Below are 27,168 nucleotides of genomic sequence, written 5' to 3'. Positions count from 1 at the left end.
GAAAACACAGCCCTTTATTCTAACAATAAAATATTAATGTATTCTTATCTTGCAATAGGTACAAATGACAAACTTATGTCATCCCCACTTAGATTAATAGTGACTGTTGGCCATAGTTATCCTGCTGTTGCTTTATGGATTATTCTCCAGTTGGATAACGTGAGTGTTACACTGGAACAGGCAACGTTTCTCTTGAAATTTCTCCTTGGGTTGATGAATTCTGAGGGATGTTCCAGAGTCAGGAAAAGGCTGCTACGAGATATGTCTAAGCATACAAAGCATCCTTTTTCTTCTGATGGGCACATTTTAGAACCCCCAACTGCAGATTTATCTACCATCATCAAAATAAAGTGATACTAGTATTGAAGAATTCTGTTTAACAAGTGTCAGTCTGAGTTAGATCGAGGCTGTCCAGAGCACAGGGTGTGTGCACAGACAGGTTCTTTATGAAAGACAGGTATTTTTCACTATCATTTTGAGGTAATAGGAAGGCTAAAGGAGCTATGCAAATAGTCAAAGTTACTGAGTTCTCAAATATAATTCTGTGTAGCTGGAAAAATCAGAAAGCCTGATATATGTCATTCTTACTTAACATCCATCGAATATTTTTAGCATAAAGTCTTTCTTCAACAGAACAGCACCTGACGCTAAAATGGAGATTCAGGAAAGCTAATGATGTTCTAGCTGAACTGGAAAAGTTTCTTCTTGTGTCTCTTGTGTCTCCTGTTGTCTCTTCAGATCCTTACCCTCCGCCTGTCCCTGTTTGTGTGACTTGTGCCATTTCTGTCTCATCAAGGGTACCACAGTGTCGAGTCGGGGCCCAGCCCAGGCTGGAGTGCTGGTATTGCGTGTGGAGATCCCAAACTGCAAGCAGGGCAGTGTGGCTCTGGAGGAGGAGACATGGAAGTGGTAAACCTGAGAAATTATTTCAGTTCTCCAAAGTGCTGTCGCTGCTGGCCAGAGCTGAACCCTCCAGCTCCAAGGGACAGGAACATGTGTCATCAGAGAAGAGGTTCACTCCACAATGAGTGACCATCAACACCAGCCTGGGTCTTCCGGCCAGTGTGCGCTGTGCCTCGTCTCATTAAAGCACTGGCCTAATAAATGGGATTCTGCACTCCCAGCACTGGCTGAGTCTCATTTGTCTGAAGGGAAGTTAGAGCAGGTTCTGCACAACCCTTTGTTAAGCCTTCAGGAGTACTATTCTAACTTACGTTTTCATGGTTTTCAACACAATCTTCATGGAGATGTTTGCCCCTTTTATCCCTTTTAAGCTCTTCACAGAGATCTTAAGTGCTTGCTGTTTGGTACTCGGCACTCCTGTGACTCCATCACCACGGGGCTCTCCAGATAATGATTTTTGGCCCCACTTTGTATGTGAGAGATACGTATTGTATTTCCCTCTGCTTTGCAAATAAGGGAAATGAGGAAGAAAGCAATTATGTGATTCACCCTAATTGCGAGCTGAGTTGGTGCAGTCCGAGTGTTACTGCTGATCCCACACACCTGTCAGCAGGTTAAAATTAGATGATTCGCTGATGCAGTGAGACTGTCTGGATACAGGAAGTGTGACTTGGGATATCTCAACTGGGTTTCAAGTAGGTCTAAATATCCTTGCTCATGAATTATTAGCTTCTTCTAGATTCTATAATATTCCTTTCTTCTACCAGTTCAAACTGAAAACACCAGGACATTTGCATTAATGTGGAGAAACAAGCCTCTGCTCTCTGAACCCCCTGCAGATTAATGCTTTTCATCTGGAAGAAATGATAGCTGCCACAGCTGTTTTATGGAAACGTTGAGGATGACTATGAAATGCTTCTCATTTGTTTGTTTGACAGTTAATGTGGGTTTGTCAAGCATTGCTCATCTGGCAAGATGTGGACAAGCTTGCACATTGACCTTTCAAGATCTCATTACTGCTTTGCATGTTTGAAAAATAAATAAATAGACAGATAGCTAGATGGCTGTAGTTTAGGAAGCAGGTGCAACATGTGGCAAACTTCCTACAGGGTCTCTCCTCACAAATTTCCTGCTGCTCTTTCCTAAATGTGGTCGGCATTTCTGATGACAGGGTCATGGGGTGGAGGGCTTGTGATGTGAAGGGGCTTCCCTTTCCCCCTCATTCTGTAGTAGATAAATGACTGTTACAGGGACAAGCAGATCAGGCAAGAGATCTACCCCACTGTGGCCACTACTTTGTACTTTTAGACAAATTCTTGCCCTGGATTGTTTATTTTTTGTGTGTTGATGTGCAGTGTTAATTTGGCAATCCTACAACATACCTTTTGGGGGGGATAATGTAAACCTAACAAAAAACATCATGCAATTCCTCTTAGATTTGAATTGGGCAAGGGAATAACAACTTGAGTGGGAAGAGGCAGATGAGAAAATTGTCTCATTATATGAAATCTTTTGGAAAAAAACAATGTTGATGTGCCTCTAGAGGTGTTATCTCTGCTTATGTGTACAAGAGCCCAGATAAGCCAGCTTCTTGTGGAGATCACAGCTTCTTCATCTCACACCAGTCAGCTCTGACTTAATCATCCCTCCTTAAATAGGCAATTAAAAAATAAGTTGAGAGTGTTGCAAAATTAATGTGCAAAGTAATGTGTTATGAAGGAGTATTAAACAATGAAAAATTAAGCTCAACCTTGCTGCGAATTAACCTGAGAAACAGAACACATGCAAATAATTACTTTTATCTGTCTTTCCTGTCAGCATGCTGTAGCCCGCTACTGGCACCCTCCACGGGATATGCATGTCAGTTCTGAATCTAGAAAACCATGGAAAGACCAACATCTTTCACTTCTCAAATGATGTTTGAGTTGCACACAACTTAATAGTTGTCCAAAGGTCAGAGCTCAAGATCTCTTCCCTCAACAAAGAGGCCGCTCTGTTTGCTCTGGTGCAGCAGCCACTGGCTCATATTTCAGTTTATTCAGACACAGTGTGTGCTCTGGACAGATTCTCAGGCACATAAATTAACATCTCAACTACTTATAATTTCCCCCCATCATTTCTTTTTTTCTCCCTTTGTTTTGTGAAACTAAACCTTTTGTGTTCAACCACAAGTGTCTGATACAACATACAGATAAGATCTGTTGTCAGGTTAATGCTATTACAAACCTTTCCCATAATTTCCTGGTCTAAGCAGGAGGATTTTTTTCCTAGCTCTGGACACTAAATGGATTAGACGCATCTTGCTGACAGAGCTTGCAAAGCTGAAGGTTTTTACCCTGAAAAGTGTGAGGTGGTCTCTGTTACCCACATTTTGCTATTAACTCCTAAAACTTTGCATTACAGCCCTAAGAAGGTCATTAGCAACATAATCCATTTTATTTGTGCGTCCATATGCAATTTCCACTATATTTGGTTTTGTTTTAGCAGAAATTACCTGAGCCAAAGGCAGTGGGGTGTTTTTTTTCAGCTGCTCTTGTGACCAAATTTGGCATTTACCACTGTCAGCATTTCTAGCTCAGTCAAGACACTCTTAACAACCTCTTGTTGCCAAAAATCCAAAGAACTTTTTCTCTGAAGGTCTTGCTTGTGCAGTGTTAAAATTGCATTTGCAAGGTATGGTGAAAGAATCAAAGTATTTTCTATATAATTTATTCTCCTTGTTCTTTATATTCTCCTATTATTGTTTCCTCTTTCCAGCCTATTATCTTCCTTCAGGAGGACCACTGCAATACCTGAAGGAGGAGGCATGCGATGCTCCAGAGTACGGCAATATTTCTTTAAGAGTCATAATGATTATTCCAGAGAGCTCAGTAAACGACCACTGTTGCGCATACACACAGCACTAGAACAACCAACAGGGCCGCAGAGTTTGTTCCTTAGAGGACAAGTGGCCCAAACCCAATTCAGCTCCAGTGCGTTGCCAGTCCTGAAAACGGGACCAATCTGCTCAACATGCCAGTTCATGCTGAATTTCCTTTGACGAATAAGACTGCTAGTTCTTGGTAAAATTACTTTAAGATGCAAATCCTCAGTAACTCAAAGTGATTAGTCCAACGACATCTTCAACAGCCTCAAAGACAACAGTTGCAACACCTTCCCATAGCTATGTCCCATATGTTCCTATATAACTCAATGTAGCGCTGACTTTACTACACAATTACAGACGTGCTGAACCCCAGCAAGGGCCGAAGGACAGAGACTTGACCGAGAAATTCCTCTTTGGAGTTCAGTATCCTCAATATGTTGCAAGGACCTCCAGCTCGCAGCTGGTCACTGCAGAGCACAATTAGCTGAACCATCATTAAAGAGGTTAAGTCCCTTCATTGAGCTGGGCTGAACTTCTCTTCAAAAAAGGGTACTTTTAACTGATTTAGTCTTTGTCTTAGCTCCAGTTTGTCATGGTGTGAGTGCATAAGGAGGGGGCTGGTAAACTTCTGCAGGAAGGTCTGCTTCTGAGGTCCTGCTGTCCTGCATGTTTGCAAGTCCAGAGCAGGAAACAGAGCTGGGCACCAAGGTGGCCAAGGACAGGAGAAGGTAAAAGAAAAGGCCAGAAAAGCAGCCAAGAAGGTGGTTAGTATTTAAAGGAGCCTTTTAGCTTTGAAAAAGTGGGGGTTTATGAGGAGAGTGGGAAAGGTAGAAGGGTTTCCCCCTGGCTTTTGAGCAGCACTTCAAAGCACGTCCTGTTCCCTCCAGCATGAGCAGTAAGAAAGACTGAAATCAGGTCCTGTGTGAAAATCACAGCCTTCCCAGTCTGCTGGAGTTTCTTGCTGTAGACTGAGCCCAGGGCTCCTCCTGGAGGTCTGCAGAGTCCAAGCCCTGCCACTGACAGAGCTCATCGCTGCTGCTTGGCACAAACAGCACTGCACCGGGCACATCAGCAACCCCAAATTCATATAGAGGATGTACAATAGGTACATATGGGTTAATATAGTAACCATACAGATGCCTATACATAGGCAGCCCTAGCTGACTTCAGTTAGTTCAGCAGCTGCACCGAGGTCCCTTTGCAAGTTATATCCAACCACAAAAGTGCATATAATACATCTGAATATATTTACAAATTAAATAGCTCTGAAGACTTCCATTCCTTCTCACGTGCACTTTCTCTTCTCTGTGGAAAGGGTGCTAAACTCGTGGTGGAGGGGGAGTCACATAAATTGTTGGAATCCACAAAACACCCCTCACCCACCAAGGCCATACATCTTTGAAAGCTGATGTTGGACCAAGGAGAGGGATCGAGACGTGGGATAAGACCAATGGCTCAGACCAAGTAGCTTCCCACCTGTTTTATTACATTTAGCTCACCGACAGACCACAGATTCTTAATTTAGACAACACGTTGCCATTCCAGTCTAGAAGAATCAGATGCTTACATTTTTGAGAAATCCAGCTGAGCTGGTTCCTCCACAGCCCAGCTGCCTTAAAAATGGGGTAACACCGTTGGTGAGACAGCACAGGGGTGCAAGGGGTCTGGGAGTGGGATGCACACACTGTCCCGAGGGCGTTTGCTCAAAGTTCATCTTGGTAAAGAGCAAGACAATGATCAACTCTGTTAAACAGCAACTGAGGAACCACCAGGAGACAGTTTGGGGGGAAAAACAAACAAACCCCATACACACCACCACACCAAAACAAACAGGTAAGGAAACGTACCAGCAAAACATGATGTTTAGAAGTTTCCAGGCACATATTAACATTTCATAACTATATTGTCTAGCTTTATCTATTGCACTGCAGATATTGATCCCAAGCGTATAGTTCAGCAACGGCCAGTTAATTACATTTTGATAACTAAACAATAAACCACATAAACCATGATCAAAGTCACATGAACCAGGAAGATTTTCCCTACAATATACATCTGACTGGACAGTGCTACAATGGTGGGTTTTGCAACAGCCTCTGCAATGGGGACACATGAGAAAATACAACTGCTACTTAAGATTAGATGGCCTTAAATCTCTGCTCCAACACTTTATCCATATGTGTAAATATACATGTGTGTGTGCGTACATAAAATGTGAGACACTATACACACACAAGGAGATTCTCATGAGAAGCGTGAAAAAATGCATTATTTTAATTGTTTTAATTCATCCTGGACCCCAGTAATTTTTCATATTTAAAAGACCTCACCATTCTTCCTTTAAACTAAGGCCTGGAAAGTAAAATACATTTCTGAAACAATGAAAATATCTCGGGGCAGAGGAGGCAGATACTTTGGACACATTAAAATAACAGAAACTCCTGCAACACAACTGTTAAGTGTCAAGGAATGCAGCCCAAACACCACAGCATACACTGGGGTTTTGGTGGTGTGTGCTTGTTTGTTTGTTTTTTAAAACAAATCACCTTTGAAGAATACTTCAATTCTAACCAGATGCTGAAAGATCAAAAAATACATCAAAACATATTTCAAAATATCCTCGCATCCTCTAAAGAGCACTGTATTTTAATGACAGTGTAAGGAGAGTGTTTACAGTTTTGCCTGATAGAAAAATAAATTTAATACAATCATATAACACATATGACACCAAAATATTTATTTACAGCATATATATCAATTCTTTTCACTTTTTATTAATACTTTTCCCGTCCTAAAGCTATCAAGATTAAAAATGTCCAAGCCAGCTAAGAGAAGAAAACATTCTCAAAATAAATAAGAAACAAGAAAGGAAGTCAGCTGTAGTGCACCATCTGCTGCCACAGTCCTCTTGTAAAACACATTCCAGTTAACAGAGAGTACGTTTACAATGAGACATTGACACTATTCACCCTCGCCTGCTTACACACCAAACAAATATCACCTTGGCATGAAGAGACATATGTTCAAAAAGGAAGATCTGTTTGTCTCAGCGTCACATGAATTTACATGGGAAAGAGCCACCTCCTCCACTGAATTAAATCTGTAGAACCCCTTTGCTTTTGCAGAAAACTGGTCATCTACTGTCTCAGAGACTCACAGAATGTTTGGGATTGGAAGGGACCTCTAAAGATCATCCAGTCCAGTCCCCCTGCCGGAGCGGGAACACCCAGATGAAGTTACACAGGAAGGCATCCAGGCGGGTTTTGAATGTCTCCAGAGAAGGAGACTCCACAACCCTCCTGGGCAGCCTGTTCCAGTGCTCTGTTACCCTCACCATAAAGAAGTTTCTTCTCAAATTTAAATGGAATGTCCTGCCTTCCAGTTTATACCCATTGCCCCTTGTCTTATCATTGGTTGTCACCAAGAAGAGCCTGGCTCCATCCATGTGACACTCACTCTTTATATATTTGTAAACATTTATGAGGTCACCCCTCAGTCTCCTCCAAACTTAAAAGACCCAGCTCCCTCAGCCTTTCCTCATAAAGGAGATGCTCCACTCCCTTAATCATCTTTGTTGCCCTGCACTGGACCCTCTCCAGCAGTTCCCTGCCCTTCTTGAACTGAGGGGCCCAGAACTGGACACAATATTCCAGGTGTGATCTCACCAGGGCAGAGTAGAGGGGAAGGAGAACCTCTCTCGATCTACTAGCCACTCCCCTTCTAATACACCCCAGGATGCCATTGGCCTTCCTGGCCACAAGGGCACAGTGCTGGCTCATGGTCATCCTGCTGTCCACCAGGACCCCCAGGTCCCTTTCCCCTACACAGCTCTCTAATAGGTTATTCCCCAACTCATACTGGAGCCTGAGGTTGTTCCTGCCCAGATGCAGGACTCTACACTTTCCCTTGTTAAATTTCATCAGGTTATTCCCCGCCCAGCTCTCCAGCCTGTCCAGGTCCCGCTGGATAGCAGCACAGCCTTCTGGTGTGTCAGCCACTCCTCCCAGGTTGGTGTCATCAGCAAACTTGCTGATAGTTCACTCTATTCCCCCATCTAAGTTGATTAACATATTGAATAATACTGGTCCCAGTACTGACCCTTAAGGCACTCCACTAGATACAGGCCTCCAACTGGACTCTGTCCCATTGACCACGACTCTCTGGCTTCTTTCCTTCAGCCAGTTCACAGTCCACCTCACTACCCGATCATCCAGACCGCACTCCCTCAGTTTAGCTATAAGGATGCTGTGGGAGACTGTCAAATGCCTTACTCAAGTCAAGGTAGACCACGTCCACCGCTCTGCCATCACAAATCCATCTTGTTATGTCCTCATAAAAGTCAATGAGGTTGGTCAAGCACGACTTCCCCTTGGTGAAGCCATGCTGACTACCCCTAATGACCCTCTTATCCCTGATATGCCTTGAGATGGCACCAAGGATAAGTTGTTCCATCACTTTCCCAGGGACAGAGGTGAGGCTGACTGGTCTATAGTTAGCTGGGTACTCCTTCTTGCCCTTTTTGAAGACTGGAGTGACATTTGCTTTCCTCCAGTCCTCAGGCACCTCTCCTGTTTCCCAAGACTTGGCAAAGATGATGGAGAGTGGCCCAGCAATGACCTCAGCCAGCTCCCTCAGCACCCGCGGGTGCATCCCATCCGAACCCATGGATTTATGGGTGTCCAGATTGCCTAACTGCTCCCTAACCCCATCGTCATCAATCGAGGCAAACTCCTCCACTGTCCTGCCTTCCTCTGGGGCCTCAGCAGTACGGGGCTCCTCAGCACAGCCTCTGGCAGAGTAGACAGAGACAAAGAAGGCATTCAGTAAATCTGCCTTCTCTGTATCTTCTGTCACCAGGTCACCCACCCCATTCATCAGTGGGCCTACACTGCCTCTGGTGTTAGTTTTATCTGCCATGTATTTGAAAAATCTCTTTCTGTTGTCCTTGACCCATCTCGACAGGTTTAATTCTAAGGAGGCCTTAGCTTTCCTAGTTGCCTCCCTACACCATCTGACAACAGCCTTATATTCTTCCCAAGTGGCCAGCCCCTCCTTCTGTGATCTATAAACTCTCCTCTTCCACTTGAGCTTGCCCAGCGGTTCCCTGTTTAACCAAGCAGGTCTTCTTGTTATCTTCCTTGACTTCCTACCTGTTGGCATGTTCTGATCTTGAGCTTGGAAGAAGCAGTCCCTGAATGCCAGCCAACTACCTTGGGCTCCTTCACCTTCAAGTACTCTGTCCCACAGGATTTCTCCTACCAATTGCTTGAAAAGGCCAAAGTTGGCCCTACTGAAGTCCAGGGCAGCAATTGTGCTTTCCCAAACAAATATGGCAACAAGCACTCCAGCTCTGGAGGTCCACACTGCATTTTGGTTTGCAGACATGACTACAGTATCTCTCAGTACAACTTCCCCAACCATCTATGTCCCAGCCTGTGAACTGCTATGTGACTGTCCTCCAGAATCAACAGTCACTACACAAAAGCTTTCAGAGAAGCTCACTCAAATGACCACAGTTTCTTTTCTTCACTCTTCCCTAATTTTGTGCCCTAACTGCTTGGTCTGAAATTAATAAGCTGAAGACACCTGAAGTTTCCCAGGATCAACACTTGGCCAAAACATTGTTGGAGATGAACAGCCAGACACCAGGTTGCAAAGGATAATAGCTTTCCTAGGATTTCTTCTCCCTGCAGGGTGTTCACATGGGAAGTTCTTCTGCAAAACCAGCAGGTCCAGATTTTCTAAGACAGACTAAAATTCACTTCAGTTTCAAACTGAAAGCTTAGAGACCTATTTTGGTTAGGTTGTAGAGCACTTTAAATACATTAGGTGCTACCGTCATGGGGAAGTCAGTACCAAGTATTGGAAAACCACTGGTTTGACCAAGAACAGCTGCTGGAAGCCAGCTTTTCCAAGCTAAGCACAGGACTACATTGGCACAGCCTTGCATTTAGAAATACCAGATGTGTCCACCAGCACATGGCCAGCCTTGCACAGTGATGCAATCCATGTACACTAGCACTTCCTGTACCCAACTCAGAGACTTGTATAGACTGCATATATTGAAAACAGGAATCCAGCCCAAAGGATTAGCAAATTGATTCTAAATAACTCAGGATATTTGTTATTTTATTAAATAAGCCTGCTTTCAGCTGGCATCTCATCCCAAATTTCAGCAAGCGTTAGAACTGAGTAACATTTTTTAGTGTTTCATTTCTTACTGAGAGTTCAAAATGTATTTTTAAATTTAAGGCAGAACCATAATTGTTTTTAATCAAAAACTGAATAGTTCCAAGTTTTCTCTACTCTCAACAGAAAGGGACAATTTGCTTGGTACCTCCAAACTGTGGGACAGAATTAACACATTTAATTATTTCCAATTAGAAATTTATCTAAAATAAAGTGTCATAGCTTGATTCTCCTTTCACATGGATGCAAACCAAAAGCAATTCCACTACAGAGAATTAAAAAGTCCTGAAAAACTAAATCTCTCACAGGGTTTGTAAATTTTGGGTTTCATCAATGGAACTCAACTTGAAAGCTTGTCAGCATGCCAGTATGTCATGTCCACAAACACACATTAGCTTATTCTCAACCTAAACCCAACAAGCTGAAGCCTTTTGTAGCCTATTGAAGCTCAACACCCAGCACATCACAGGCTAAAACCCTCAGGAGAAGGAGTCAGTCTTCTGTTGCTGTAGATCTAGAGAAAACAAGTCTCCCCCTATTGCCGAAGTGGTTCAATCATCAGTAAATTTAAACTAACTTGAAAACAAGAAACGTAGATCAATGTGACTCCACTTCCCACATCCCTAGGAACTCCATAGTGTTTTACTATTTCCATGTGACTGACAGCAGGCCACTAGCATACAGCTTAAGCCTTATTTAGTAAAATTTGTTAGCACAAAGCAGCCTATTTAGATTTGTGTTCTATTTGTGCAGTGATTTCTCTATACATGTAGTAGTTTAGCACTCAGAGTGGCGTTTCTTCCTCAGGCTAAAAAGCTGTCAGCAGGACAATAACACATCAGCTTTACAAGTACTTCAGATTCACCTTTTAACCAGGGTTAAAAAGGCATTTAAATACAACACATTGTTATTATTTCTGTTCAGAAACTGAGTAAGAGAAAATAACCAAATGCTCAGAAATTAAAATTATTTTGAAATTGTATAATCAAAAAATGTATTACTAATTCCCCTTTGAGAATGGATATTATCATACAAAGTAAAGACTCACCCTAGAAAGACGCAATGGAGGAAAACACAGGAAAGTCAAATATCTTCTGGGTTTTTTGACAGGGTTAGCAGCAATCAGTTTTGTTTGGCAGGAATCTATAAGAACCTGGAAATCTCCTTTTCTCCAGTCACTGTAAAACTGTTCTTTAAACGAGCTGGAAATAGTTCAAAATACAATTCAAGTTGACCTACAGAAGTGCATGGGATATTCTTGCCAAAGCTAAAACAAAACAAGCAACCTATCCCACTTCAAAAAATCTACAGAAGAGTCTCCTCTTAACATTTAGGACACTGTAAGTTGCTCCAGGCAGACTGTTTAAATCTCCAAGCCCAAGTGAATGGCTGTTAGCTCTTGGGCTCAAAGGAACTTGTAAGGCAGGACATTTATAAAGCTGTTTTGCTAATGTTCAAATAGTCTGAACCAAATAACCCCCTAGGATAGGGCCCTGATGACGTATTAAACTTCTTCATTTCAATAATGAATCCAGCTGTGTTCATAAGTGAGGCACACAGGTTTAACAAACTGGAAAGATATAGTAAGACATTACCTAATAAAAACTGATACTAACAACAAAACAAGTCTCTGGCCAAGGCTGAAAATCTTTGATGCTTAGAGGTTTTGCCAACAATTGCATTTCTTTGTTTTTGTTTTTAAACTGGTTTTGTAATATCGCAGTAACACTAATTTTAGCAAGATTGGCCATAAAAAAAAAAAAACAAACAGTCTGTATGAAATGCAATCACACTAGATTGGCTTGGTTATTAAACAGCAGTACAGCTCTTTACATCTGCACTATGATGTTCAGTGTTATAAAAAGACCATGCTCTTATGAAGCCCAGGCAGCCAGCTTCTTCATTTCATCTTCATCCTCCGCTCTCTTCCTGGTCGATGCTGCACAGAAAGAGAGATTAACAATAACCATCATCTAAAAATATAACAGTCAGAACCATTTGTTTGTTAGCATTAGGACCTGCATGGTTCTTTTCAGCGTGAAGATCTCAGATCAATTTATGGAGTGGCAAGCTAAACAAAGGTAATGCAGTAATGAAGCTGGTGAGAGATGCCACTCTTTTGCCACACCATTATCTCACATATAACCCTGAGGTTTACAATGTAGATCTGATGTAACTCCTGCTGAAAGACTCCCACAGAAAATACACTTAACCTCTGAAAGCTGTCACAAAGAGCAAGCGTGCACCAGAATGCCACAAGTTCTCTCACCGCCACTTGAGAGGGCACAAGTGACCTGCCCTGGCCAGCTGTGCATCCTGCTCCCCTTCCAAATAGCGCTGAAGGGTTCTGCATGTGCAGGTCCAGCCTTCAAATGAACTCACCGCATTTAACGAGAGGTGTCCTTTATTAAAAGGGAGAAAGAAATTCCTGAACTTATCTTTGCTAAGGTAACATCAGTTAACTGCTGTGGTCCCAGCAACACCAATTCCCAGCTCTCTTACCAGGCCCCACACATACTTTACCCAAATCTTCTATCACACATCTTTTGCATCCCCTGAACTAAAATCTCATCCAAACTCTCTTCATTCACTGACCTACAAACTAGATGCCCTACAGCCCCAGTTCAGCCTCAGGCTGCCTCCATCTTCAGGTTGTGTGTGTCAGGGTTTGCATCCTCCAGACACCAGTGGACACTGTTCCTGGGTACAACAACCCTGCGTGTGCATTCAACAGCAGCCGCTGGCTCCCGCCTGGGGCAGCCGTATGGCCGGGAGCCACCGTCTTGAGAGGGGCTGCAACTACCACCTTCAGGGACTAAAGCTGGGAGAAGGACATGGGAGACCAGGGGTCCAGTCCTTGCTCTGGAGGCGAGTGTCAGTGGCTCCTTGTGCGACTGGGAAGGTCACTGTCCCTACTCCATCTCTGTCCCTACTCCATCTCAGCTTCCTCTTCTCTAAAATCAGGAGGGTAACACGCATCACCAATTAGAAGCATTATAGAACCATTAACTGTTCTTATTTTGTGGTTGCTGTGAAACAGTAAGCATCCAGTTTCAGAAAAGATAAGCTAGTTTTGCATGGCCTTAAACTATATAACCAGCTAATTTTGCCTGAAGCAGCCACAGAGAGAGATGAAGTAGCAAATTAAGATGGTGAGAAGCACATGGAGATGGCCTGGGTTTCATAAAAATGTCAGCTGGCACAGCTGGATCTGGAGGAGGATGTATGAACAAGCCATAAACACCCAGACTGCAATTTGCCCTGGGTTTTCACAGTATCACACAGTATCACAGTATGTTTGGGATTGGAAGGGACCTCAAAAGATCATCTAGTCCAATCCCCCTGCTGGAGCAGGAACACCCAGGTGAGGTCACACAGGAACATGTCCAGGCGGGTCTTGAATGTCTCCAGAGAAGGAGACTCCACAACCCCCTGGGCAGCCTGTTCCAGTGCTCTGTCACCCTCACTGAGAAGAAGTTTTTTCTCAAATTTAAGCGGAACCTCTTGTGTTCCAGCTTGATCCCATTACCCCTTGTCCTATCATTGTTTGCCACCGAGAAGAGCCTGGCTCCATCCTCATGGCACTCACCCTTTATATATTTATAAACATTAATGAGGTCCCCCCTTAGTCTCCTCTTCTCCAAACTAAAAAGACCCAGCTCCCTCAGCCTTTCCTCATAAGGGAGTTGCTCCACTCCCTTAATCATCTTTGTTGCCCTAAGTCAATTCATTTTCCTAAGTCAATTTTTTTACTAGCTGTTCTGCAATTTACTTAAGTAGATGAGGCCGCAATACTAGTTTGGATATTTTAAACTGCTTCTCAGGGATTTAAGTGCTGTCTGCCAAAACACACCTAAGAGTCTTTGAGCTGAGCTTGTCTAGGTAACCTATTCTGCAGCAGAACACACCATAAACAACCTGTGCCACATGTGCATTCTCCTTGCCACCAAATATTTATACTCTTCTACTAGCACCAGTACAGGACAAGTCTTTTCAGCTGACAAAGGACAACAGCGACACATTGAAAAGTGATGTAACTGACTCCAGCTTAATCAAAAACGAACTGAGCAGAACTACAGAAAAATAAACCTACTGTTTAATGCCAAGAATAAGTTTGTTCTGTAGAAAGAGAGGAAAGGAATGACAATATTTCTTCATTTCTAATTAAAATACCAGTGGCAAATATCAAACCACTATCCTACAAAGCTGGATCTTTGTGATGCAAAAATTTTGAATCTAGGCCAGACTCTTATTAGAAAAAAACTAAGGATTTAATCGCCAAAAAGAAAAAAGCCTTCTCAGTCCTCAGTGATCTCATTACATTTCAGTAGGACATGCATCAGTAAATGTGCAAGGCCAAGGTCCCAGAGTTTGTCTCCCCAAATATACAGAGAATTTGGTACTAAATGCTTTAATATAGCAAATCAGAATTCCACTCTGTTTTTTCCTGATAAACAGATAGAAAAATATAAAAAGTAATCCACAGTACTTTAAAAGTTAAAACAGAGTTAAACATATATCTGGAACTCACTCTTCCCCTCCTCCTACTCACAACATGGCTTAATCATGAGAAACATAAAATGGCAAGGAAGCAGTTTACCAGGGCGAGAAGGCAGCGATGTGGACGGAACACTTGGCAACCTGACATCTCGCATTCCCTTGTTCAATTCTTCTTGCTCCAGTTCTTCTAATTCTGCCATCAACTCATCCTAAATTCAAGGAGAACAAATTTACAAATTCATTGTCCTGACAGCGCTCTCAGGCAAGGGCACATTCAACCACCATGAAAGCAAAGCACTACAGAAAAAATAGTTTACTGTTGAAAACAAGTATCAAAAACCAGCATATCACGAGTCTAATTTTTACTAAGTGCAGGAGATAACAATAAAACTTAATTGAGAGCTGGGAAAAGGATAACAGAAGTTAGAAGTAGGTCAAGGAATAAAATTAGAAAGAAAACTGAAGGCAGCATAGTACTCATCAAAAAGAGCAAAAGACAAAATGATCCCTCTGTCTTCCTCAGGCTTGTTCCAAATCTAGAGCCTGCACTCTTTAACGGATTCTAACTTTAATGTGTGATTTCTGCCATTTTGGATAAACAGCTTCCACTGATTATAAGGTAGACTGGCATTAATCATTATGCTTCAGCCATATCACACAAGTTTATGATTATATATGATTTCAAAGCAGCACTGGAATCAGAGGAGTCCTCATGGGTCCTGTTATTCACTCCAGAAGCATGGGACACTCTTCTGGACAGATGACCTAATCCCCTTGTATAATATTAAAAATAAAAAAGCTATATACTTTTTTTAAAAAGCTGAAGACTGGAGTCTTTGGAGTCTCCTTGGCTGGAGTTTCCCAAAGAAAGGAAGCTAAATATCACATACTTGTAGAGAAATGTACCTTTGCCACGTTGATAAAACGGTTTAGAAGAAACAATGGGCAAAAGTGTCTGGGGAAAAAGCACCTGTAGCAAAGTAAGATCTACCATGTATTGCAATGGGCTTTGCCTACCCCTTTATATAGTGCTTATCACCAACACGGAAGTTAAAAATGATAATGACATAGTCACCACAGGCCTTCCTAGGCTTACTTTCTCGTGGTTTTTATATTTTAAGGACAAAAAAAAAAAAAAGGCAGTTTGCCTACTTGACCTAGTTCACAAGCAAATCCTAGGATATAATCTAAAAATTTCAGCATCAGGTCTATATCTGATCATGCTCAATTGATGGCTGATTTCTCAAAGAAATGCACAAGCTGCTGCCCCATGTCTAACTTAGGCATTTAGTTGAGGTGCGAATGTGTCTGTACTTTAAGTGCCCTGGTCAGCAGTGTGAACACAAGCTTCTTACAAAGTTAGTATCTAAGTTGTTTTAAAGTCAATGGAAATAGGTGTTTCTGAAGACCTCTCTTCAGGTGGTCATCTAACACTTGCCCACACCAAATCAGCCCTAGCCAGCCTCTGCTGAAGAAGTAAACAAGAGAACAAGAAGTGTGTCAGCAACGACAGGCTCTTACAAAAACAAACAAACAAACAAAAAAAACCCCACTTGCTCTCAAAGTGGGAGACACAAATTTTAAATTCTTCTAATCCTAATCTCAAACACGGATTTAGCTTATGTTTCCCACAACTCAGGAACTATGCTATGGAATATCACAATGGCAACAACAAATCCCATTTCTCTTCTGGAACCTGGGCCAAAAAGAGAGCAGAGGGAAGAGGTTGTGTGAACTCTCAGGTTCCAGGCTTTGCCCACTGCAAGGGGTGTATTTTGCACTTGATTATCAGAAACAGGCCTCCTGGCAAGGATCACCCCGCAGTGTGCATCCTACTCAGGTACAACAGAGTTGTTTTTTTTTGGTTTTCGCATTCTTCATGACATACACCTTGCCAACTCAGGGAGAAAGAACCCTGATGTTTTTGCGCCTATCTGGAGCAGTAGAAATGACAAGCTTCCATCATCTCCTTACACTCGCAGCACACATGAGAAGAGGAAATCCAAACGTGTGGTCAAAATGTCCTTTAAAAAAATAAATATCCTCCTCCAACCCAAGTCACCTCACATCCTAGCAATTAAGTCATTCACTCTCCTGCTCTAAAGCTGCCATGGCCTGCAAACCAGGTTTCCCAATTACTGGGCAAATGCTGCAACTATTGGGCTCCTGTCAAAATGCAGGTGCTGGTACTACAATGCCCCATGTGACAGTGCATTGTTTTCCCGGAACAAAAAACAAGCCCATCAATTTAGACTAGTATCCCTTAGGAACTTCCAGGTCAATCTACAACATGCTTACTAAGTCTAGACTCCTAAATGTTAAACATTGATGAAAAGTAAGTGACACCATATAGCTATTCAGGATGGCACTATGTTTTTCAGTTGTTTGAAGCCCAGTTTATACAGGCCAAATCTCATTCCTTAATACCAGTATTGATTAAAAGTTTCTTGAAAAGTCTGTTTACAAAGTGGAGAAATAGGAAAGCAGATAATAGGGACAAAATACAAAGAATCATCGCTATTTTCAACAAATTGTAACTGTTCAATGAAACCTCCCCTCCCCGCCAGTCAAGCAAATATGATATAGCATATCTATATTTCTTTGTTGTCCATTTGGGAATGAACTAGTTGGGGAGAAAGTGAATTGTTTGATTCTTTAGAACATTCTTCAAATGATTCCTCGTGCTTGGTCAATTTAAAACATGGTTAAAAACCAAACCCAAACTGGATGTGATACTGGGCCTGATCCACAGCTCTGCATTCCACAGATTGCAGGAATTTTAAGAATATCTGACCCTTAAGTCCTCAGCCATGATTGGGTCAGAAAAAAGTAATTTTTTGCTTAAATATACAAAGTCAAGTCCAGGAACGCTGGATGAAAGCTACTGCAACAAATTAACTCAAGGAAGAAATCTGATTGCCTCCAACTGGAATTACTTCTACCTAATGGATCTACCTCTGTACAAAATCTAGAAAACAGGGAAAGGAGATGCACCGTCAAGCACTAAAAAAGACCTTAAAAAACTGGTCCAAATATTCAGAACTGTCAACAGCAGCCTTTCATGGCATAGGAACATGCAATTTGTCAAATGGCTGTCTATTTGGAGTACAAAAATTATATGTTTCAGTCTCCACTTGGTGTAGTACAAATTACACAGTTTAGTGACCTCCTTCCATGGTACAATTGAGAATAACAACTACAGGAATGCACTTAAAATTGCCTTTTTAAATTTATATGTAAATTAAAATATTTTTTATATTTTACATATCTAGATCTTTTATTTTTATATAATTTATATAGTGTTTTCATATATATATGTGTGTGTTTATATACACACAAAAAATTATAAAAATGTCCTAGATAGGGTAAGCTAAAACTAAGGAATTTCACATGCACACCTTTTGAGAAACCACTGGAACAAGCCACCACACAACACAATAGAGCCATTTAACAGCTAAACCTTGCAGGCTTTACCGAGTACTAACCTCATCAAAATCATCACCAAAGGCAGCTCGGTTCGAGATAGCGTCTGAAATTTCCTGGGCAACATCTTGCTGTTCCGTGATCTCTTGCATCAAATCATCAATTTTGTTCAAGTCCCTAGCAAGATAACATAGAAACATTATTTAAAGATATATCATTTAAATCCAGCGGCAGAGACTCAGAAACCTGAATAGATCCTATTTTCTTTTTAATGCCCACGGCTGTATAAACAGAAGAACTGAGAGGGAATAATTTCCCTCACCTACACCTTAATGTTTCCTGGCAAGTTTCAGTGCATTTTAGCCAACCTAATTTCTTCCACTTTGGGATTATAACAGGAGTCAAAATGCAGCAGTCTGTGTCTCTCTCCCTCTCTGTGCTTCTCATACCTCTGCCACCCAACAGCCTCACTCCATGGGCAGAACCCACCTCTTCCCAAGGTCAGCATCTTTACAGACGGATCTTTTTTGATATTAAGCTTTCAGCAGAACTGGGGGAACTTAACAGGACCACACCCCATTTCAAAGCTTCCCCTTATTGTTAACTTCATTATTGCTTCTGTTCCTGTTTAATTCTTCCAGAACAACCTTTCTGATTTAAGTCTGTTTATTCAGGCAGGCAAACGCCCCATGAAACAATATAAGATATAAAAATACTACACACGCACAAAAAAAAAAAAATTACCCTCTTTTTTTAGTCAGGTCTAATTAGTACTTTGAATCACACAGTCTAGCTTATGGACTTCAAGGAAAAGAGTCCAATCGGTTTGTTCAAATAAGTTTTCTTCTGGAAAACGCAAGGGCAGAGGCCAGTCTCCTCTGCCAAAGCAAACTTAAAAAAACAGGTACCACACAGATGTCTCTAGTTAGCTGGACCTCCTTCTAAGACTGGCTGTTAAGAAAAGGTATTTTTTCTGCCAAATATAACATTAAAGCACCAATAGCATTCCTGACATTAAATGCCTGGACCAAAAACAAAGTCAAAACTGACTGACTTGATACAATAGACTGCTGTGCTGAAATGGTTTAAAAATGGTTAGTAAGCCCAACTTAAAAGCTATTAGAAAGCACTTACATATTTTCATGCACTTTTTTCATAGCTTGTGCAGCATAACCCATATTCTTGAGCACTTCTGTGTTGGTGTGGGAATTTTCCAGTGCCTCTCTCTGGAACTCAATGGTCGAAAGTGTCCCATCAATTTGACTCAACTGTTTCTCATATCTCTTTTTTCTCTTCAGTGCTTGTAAGGCAGCTGGAAGGCAAAGAGGCAAAGTGCACTGTGTATTTGCACAGCAAAATGTAAGGACAAGTAGTTCAGCACCGAGCCGACCTGCAGAATTTATAATCCTCACTCTCCTACCTTACTAGTAGGGAGACAAACTTTGACCACACCAGATCAGCAGCCTGTTTATCACCAACATGCTGCTGCGCGAACATGCTGCGAAGCCTCTTTTAGATTAACTCCACTTAGCACCACAGGGAAGAGCAGCTTCTTCCGCCACTGCGGGAGATCTTGAACTCCGTCCTGTGCACACAGGCAAAGCAGGGAAGACGGGGAGGAAAAAGAAAAACGTCAGAGAGAAGTCAGAAAGGAGGAAACGGGAAAGAAGAGGTTGCAACATGTAAGTGAAAACTACAGAAGACAGAGTAGGAAGATCTGTCATGATAACCACATCTCCACCAATGTTGCTTTCTAAACATTGTCTCAGCAGCAGAAACTCTCAAGTATAACAGAAAGCCCAAAGGGCTCACATCAGAAAAGGACTCACATTTCTCTGGCTTTCAGCTGCACTTATTTCTTACAGTCATTAAGGAACATGATCTTTAAAGCTTACAACTTGAAAACATACAGAATTTTGCAGATGTGGCCACAGTCAAATCCAGCTATTCCCCATTATTGTTGTAAACTGTTGAGATTAGCCTTTTATATTTGCTAAATTATAAGCAACATACTTTGCCCAGAGTAAATCATTACCACAATAAATGCACGTGACAAGCAGGAGGAGAAAAGGGCCTTATCTTGGCCTCTGGGTGTGGAACACACACCATCTTGCCACAAGCGTTTCCTGACCACTGTCCTTTCCAAACTACATGTGCGCCAGGAAAGAAAAAGAAAACAAAAACACCCCTACCCACAACCAAAAAAATACCCACAAGAGAGACTGTGTTAACCCACTGCTTTTTCAATGATATTAATAATCGTGTCCTTTCCCTTGCCTCTTACATTCAATATTTATATCAGGTTCAGAGCCAGGAAGCAACAGCAGCTCTGCAGCCCCCCAACCTCAACCATCTGATACCAGCAATTACTGTTGCCGTCCTATTCAAATAATTGCCCGTGCGCAATAACACTGATCTTGACGCTGGGGTACACAACTTTTCAAATAAAGTTAGCATCCCTCCAAGGAGGGGGCACAGATTTATGGTGTGTAACACCACACTAAAAAATTTAGTGCTTTGTTGAAAAATGCTTAAATCAACATGATCAAAGTTGCTCATCAAGATCTCCCCAGGTTTTGGGGGATGGTCTGAAAACCATGCATATTCTGAAAATAGAAGCATGAACCCCAGATGATGTCATGCAAATGTGAGAATTGTGAAATTCTCATGGACAATTCCAAAATAAATCTGTTTGACTTAATCACAAATAATCTTTTTACCTACTTATTATTTCCCTAGTTATTTATGCTTATTATTAGAACACGAGCCACTCTCTCCCTCTGCTTCAGTTGGATCAAAATTTGATCCTGGATTCTCAGGTTTGGAAGCCAGAGATTGCAGGTAAATGTCATGGTCTGAGACTGTGCATGACACCAGCTGTGCCATAGAAGACTCTGAAGCCCCATGGACTGAGGAGCACTAACTGATCGATGCAAAAAGGCTTCAGCTGGAATCAGCAGCTACCACAGAGAAATAACTTGCAGTCAGCGTTTTTCAGAAATGGGACTCTGTAATGGTGATGTTATTATTGGCTGCTCAGAAAGAAAATGGATTTCCTCAGTTACACACAAAGCAGTTGTTTTCAAAATCCTGAAGGTTCCTGTATTAAGATTTAATTAAACCACACAAGCAGCTAAACTCTGTGACTTCACCTTTTCATAAACAGCTTGTCCTAATTACTGTAGTGCAACATATAATTTTTATTAATTCTCTTTAGCTTCACCAGTGCCTTATAGAACAAATGACTTCATAGAAAATCAATTCACACTCCTTCCTTATCAACCAAAGCATAATTCCCACACCACATTATAAGATTTTTCTCATTTATATTAAATGAATGCCCTTCACTCGCATTTTGTAATAGTAGCTCCTATAGCTAACGTATGAGAATTTCCTTGTTATTTGAACTCTGTTTTTCTGTGTTTTACAGATTATCATTCATTTTAAGTGCTTTTCTACTGTGCATACAAGCATTTTAAAATTTGTGTGCAACCCTTACAAGAAAACTGAAATGCTTCACAGAAGTGCCATTGCATTATAATAACCAAGGTGAAGAAGAACGTAAATTCTATCAAAACATAAAGAAATTGAGCAGAGAACATAAACTTACTTCGCTGAAGGTCTAAGAATGGCACTGAAAAGGGGTGTTGCCCATTCCAAAGATTTCGAAGAAGGGAGACAGCTCAGGGAAGACGACTCTAAGCAGGCAAATGTAATTAATACCAATTCAACCAGGAAGAGGTCTTCTCCAGGAAAAAAAAAAAAGGCACCTCATACCCTATTGCTGTCATGCTCAAAAGAAGCCAATTCAACTCCTGCATTTGGTAATGAAGAGGTGAGCAACTGGCTGGGCTTTGGCACATTGCTTGCTGGTCTCAGAAGTACAGCACACGCAGAATACAGTTCAAAGATCAGGAAACACTGCTTTTAATATGAAGTTTTATTTTATTTCCAAGACAAGTGGCCAGAACAACAGTAGACTATTGTATCAGTATGCATATTAAATAACTACTGTTATTAACATACAGAAGGACAGTTCCAATATCAGTACTATGCTCGTACTTCACTAAGGAAGCAGAAATGGTCAGCTGGGCAATAGTAATCCTGGCCACACGAATATCCAGGTTTATAAAGGAAAAAACATAGTAACATAGAGTAGTTGTGGCACCCTCCTGTGGTTTCATGACAGATCAGAATGAGAAGAGACAGTACAGTGATAACAACATCTTTATCTGTCAAGCCCACCACCAACACCTATCAGTACAGGAATTACCCATGATCTCATCTTCTGAAGTAGAAATAAAAGAACTGTCTAGTAATCCTTAAAATTCCCAGGGGGAAACGGGTGAAGAAGGAAGAGAGCGTTTCTTCAGAAGATGTCAAAATACTGGATCTCATTCCTGGAGGTTTGCAAACCTCCGCTCCAATCCTGCAAAGAACTGATGGATCACAACTTCTGACCTCCCTTATACCAGAGACAACCAAAATAAATGCTGCTGAGGCCATAAAAATCATAACCACCCTAAATAAGCTCATCATCAGCATTCATAATCCTTAAAACCTGTGAGGGAAGCCATATACAGCTACAACCGAAGCACTAATCCAAGAACAATAATGCATTTGACTCGTGGTAACCACTGCAGTTCACGGCAAGGCACTTGAAATGTGATCACAAAGACCAGAGAACAATAACTGCAACTCACAGAACAAAGAGACATTAAAGGCTTCCTCATATCTCCCCGCCAGAAACGGTCAACCCTCACACACAACCTGTCACACACCCTGCCACAGGTGTGACAACATTGTCCGTGTTAACACCGACTACCAGAGCGTTGTTTGGTTTCAGCAGCGTTCTGGTGACAACTCACTCACTGAAAAGGAATGCTACACGGCCACATAAGCCCTGCCCAAATGCACCACACAACACGCAGCATACACTTTAAAAAGCCTACCTGTTATGCTGTCTTTCTATGTAGGTTTTGTTCTCCGTAATACTATATGGCTCTTTATGGTTAAGATGTAAACCTACTCTGGATCCCTTATTTTAATTTAATTCTTTCCATTTAGACATTTTTGGATCAGTGAATGATTCCAGGCTGACACAATGCCCATTCGCATGTATGTTATTTTCATAGGCGCAGGTGCACTTCAGAAAACACATTTCCTTTTAAACAGAGTTCTCAAATACTCAGTATCACTTTCTGTCCTTTAAGTTTTCCTGTATGACCTTCAAAATATTGAAGACATAAGGCAAATTTGCAGAGGGAGCTGGCAGGTGTGCACCGGCTGAAACTGAGATACTCCAAAAAGTACAGCAAGAGACAGCCAAAAAAACATTACTATCTGGAATGGGGAGAGATTAAAAGACAGTGCTAACTGTGAAAAGAAATACTGCTTATCAAGACATAACCTCTGCAGAAGAAATTCCAACACACATCGTTTCGAAAAGCCTCAAGTGGTCTAGCAACAGTAAGATATTAATGGGGAATTATGGAAATGTATCATGCCAAAAGCACAGCTAATTTCAGATTAGGTACAGGAACTGCAGATACTTCATAAAGGAGAAGCCAAAAATATCTAAGAGATGTTTCACACCTATTTGCATAGCTAACATGTTACGAGTTTTAAATCAAGCTAAGCCTACTGATGTCACATGAACCCATTCAAGACTCATCTGAACTCATGAAAAATTGCTGGTGCTTGAATCTGCTCTCTCGTGTCACTATAACTCAGACACATGTCTAAAAATCAAATGAGATCATGCTAATTTAGTGCATTTTCTATACCTAGATACGTCTCACTCCAGTCTCGGATACTCCTGTTTCAGTTTCCACAGACTTCTCCACAGATACAGTTAAGAAAAAACATTAGAAGTTACCTACAAGGTCTGTTTGAAACATTCATTTTAGCAAGGCAATGTAGATTAAAACCTGTATTCTCTCATTTGTATGTTTACATAACACTACAAAATATGCCGGTTAGCACAGATTTCCTATGAACTATATAGTACAGTATACCAGCTACAGTATACAGCTACACTGTTATATGTAAATCAACAGCAATTAAACTGTAAAGCAACTGACATATCAAATCTCCAAGAATACCACTTCATTTAAGTTCACTCACTAGCCTGCTAAATTCAAGTACTTTGGCACAGCAAGGTTAGTTTCCCTTGTTTCTTCTCTGACTATATCCCATTTTGGCTTTCAAGACATTTTTGGCATGAAAAAATTCCCACACTCTACTTCTTGCCCTGCTCCAGTCTCTTTACTGTCCTGAACTGCAGCTTCCTGAGCAAAAGACAAGATAAAAAGGAGTTATTTTTAACCATAATCAGCTCAACAGTCCTGTTTGCAGCATGACCACAAACAATGGCATAGATAAAGCTGGGGGAATTGCATGCTGAGCATAGCAGTGGAAACAAACATCTGGCACAAAAGCTTCAACTGTCAAGTGCTGCACACCTGAAGCCCAAGGCCACAGTTTGACAAACACCTGGAACCAGCATCAACCAGCCAAGTTAAAGGAGAAACAGATCGACCTTTTCCCAACAAGTCATCACTCCTGCCTGTGCACCGCCCTCTTCTTTGCAGGTGCCTGAGCACCTGTGCAGTTCCAGACTCGGCTGGATAAGTGGAACTTAACCTACACTGGGTAAAAAAATAACCCCGAAAAAAAAAAAAAACACATAACAAAAAACCACAACATCTTACAGCTGCATCCAGCTTTCTGAAACACACCCTTCAGGGATCTCTGCCGAGGAAAGGAAGGGAGCAGCACAGAGGCAGGAGCAAGGCAGGCAGCATTCCTTCTTTCCTGCAACCATGCCAGCTCAAAGTCCGGCCTTGGGACTGAGCACATCTGCATCTAAACAGGAATTGCTGCAGTCACAGCAGCAGGCCTGTTTTCTTGCATCAGCCCCCAGGCAATTGCACAGTAAACTAGTCCTGGGAGGTATCTGGTCACTTTGTCCCACAGCAAATTAGTTTTCAGGTGCATGACCCTCCCGAACTATCTCACTGCACCAGCACACAGATGCCAGCACCTGCACAAGGGGTCAAGACAGACACTCCAGTTGAAGCCAGGGGAGTGGAAAGTTTGGGGCCAGGAGAGCTCCGGCAGCTCCCGTGCTGCAGAGCGGCAGGCTCCGTGGCACAGCTGAACCGGCTTCACTCCCTCCGATGGTTTGTGCCTTCAAATCTGGCCCATCTTGACCGATGCTTTTAAATCCTTTCTAAAGAAATGCTTTTTGTTAATCATTATTAAATTATAAAGTATTACAGATATGTTAAAGGACTAACCAAAACACCTATAACACACAACTCCTCACAAGTTCCAAGTCACATGGCATTAACTTTTAAAGTTATCCAGCAACAGAAAAAGCAGATGAAAGAGCTACTTTCTCATTACATCACAAATCTTTAATTGGAAATGTTTTGCTTCTGTTTTGAAGTATTTAAAGAAAAATAAAGTGCAGAGTAGACAAACAGGACTCCACATGACTTTAAAAATTAATTAACTTGTTTCTCAAAGGCCTGTATATCCCCGAGATATTGGCTACCATCATTTGCTTCCCAGAGATGACAACATCAATATAAGCAGGATTCAGACCTTATTATCCCTTACTATCCTCTCCTTTGCAGCTAACAACAGCCCACACCAGTAGGCACTAATGCTCTAAACTATCACTCATTTTTTAGTGATATCCCATACTTCCTATGTGATTAGAGAAAAATCACTTAATCACTTTGTTCCTCAGTTGCCAACAGTATATTCTCCAACCTTCTCAGTGAGGATAACGTGAATTCATCCATGAACACACAGAAGATCCTCACATGCTTCCCCTCCTCTGCTATGTCCACAACTAATGCTCAACACCCAAGCCGTGATCCCCTTCCCATGTTTAACAGTGCTTAGCAGCACTGCTTATCCAGCCGAAACTTGCATCAAGTGTGCTGCAAAACACGAAGGAAAGTATCGCACAACGAACCGCAGTCATTAAATTAGTTAAGAATAAAGCACCCTGCTATCAACTCACCACAGTGAACCCACAATGCACTCAACAGATCCCAAAGTCCCGAAGCCGCCATCATGTCCCAGCGTACACGCACCGTGGGGACACTCACTCGGAGAAACACGAAACCCACCGCACACCTGTGGGGCAAGCAGAGCCTGCGAGAACCCGAGTACCCCTATTCTGAACACAGCCCATTCCCCAGAGCCTTTCGAACCCCGGGACCTGAAGCCTCACAAGCCACCTCAGCAGCCGCCAAGGGCCCGGCAGGGCGCGCCCGGGCCGCCTTGGCGGAGGGCAGCGGGCCCGGCCCGGCCCCGGCCGAGCGGACTCACCTCGCTTGTTCTTGGTGCCATACTGCCGGGCTGCCGCCAGCTCCCGCTCGATCCTCGTCTCCAGGTACGCCTGCTTCTTGCTCAGCATCTCCTCCGTCTCCCGCAGCCGGGCCAGCGCCTCCTGCGGCGAGGGCCCCCCGCGGCCCCTGGCAGCCGAGCCGCCCCCCTTGAAGAACTTTGAAATCTTGCTCATGGCGGCAGCGGCCCCAGCTCCGCACCCGCCGACAGAAGGGTCTGGGCAGCCCGACCCGGCCCGCAGGAGCCTCCCAACCCGAAACACGCCGTGACGGCACTTCCTGCGCCCGCGGGCGGCGGCTCCGCACCTGGCGGCGGGGCGGGCCCGGCCCGGCCCCGGGCTGCCCGCCTATGGGCGGCTCCGCGGAGGCCAGTCGGACGCTGCCCTCTGCAGCCTCACGCGTGCTCTCCGCCAACGCCGGGGGCAGCGGCGGGAGGTGCGGGCGAGCCCCGGGGCGAGAGGGCAGAGCCCGGGCGGGACGCAGGGCGGCCCAGGCGGGGTCGGGCGGAGGCGGCTGCTTAGTTTGTGCTTTTCCCCCCGCCCCCATTTTCTTTCAGCCCCACGCCGCAGGAAGGTGTGTTGGGAGCGCCAGAGGCTGTGACGGCGCTGGCCGGGGCAGAACAGCCGGTGCGCCACGAACAGGTGACACGGGCGGAACGACTCGTGATCGCATCGTGGAGAATCGGAGGTGACACAGACCTAGGCGTCAGTCACGGGCTTTAGCGCTTGGGCATGGGAACGTGCACGGATCTGAACTGAGAAAATAAACACTCAATTCTTCACAAGTGTGGCTGTTACAGATGTATCGCAGGATCACAGAATCACAGAATGTTAGGGATTGGAAGGGACCTCGAAAGATCATCTTGTCCAATCCCCCTGCCGGAGCAGGAACACCTGGATGAGGTTACACAGGAATGTGTCC

At 42.8% G+C, this 27,168-nt stretch overlaps 1 protein-coding gene across 1 annotated transcript; it reads right to left on the bottom strand.

Moving 5' to 3' along the window:
* Window positions 1–6,482: 6,482 nt before the first annotated feature.
* Window positions 6,483–26,607, bottom strand: CHMP4C (charged multivesicular body protein 4C). The gene is made up of 5 exons (XM_065053880.1): window positions 26,231–26,607; window positions 19,016–19,193; window positions 17,944–18,058; window positions 14,559–14,667; window positions 6,483–11,897 (listed from the first exon to the last, which is right to left on the bottom strand). The coding sequence occupies exons 1-5, from the start codon at window positions 26,421–26,423 to the stop codon at window positions 11,833–11,835; spliced, it is 660 nt and encodes a 219-aa protein (XP_064909952.1). The 5' UTR covers window positions 26,424–26,607; the 3' UTR covers window positions 6,483–11,832.
* Window positions 26,608–27,168: the final 561 nt, after the last annotated feature.

This window comes from Columba livia, chromosome 2 (assembly GCF_036013475.1).
Source record: "Columba livia isolate bColLiv1 breed racing homer chromosome 2, bColLiv1.pat.W.v2, whole genome shotgun sequence".
Classification (NCBI taxonomy): domain Eukaryota; kingdom Metazoa; phylum Chordata; class Aves; order Columbiformes; family Columbidae; genus Columba; species Columba livia.
The sequence above is the reverse complement of the archived record's forward strand: the minus strand, read 5'-3'. Positions and strand labels throughout refer to the sequence as shown.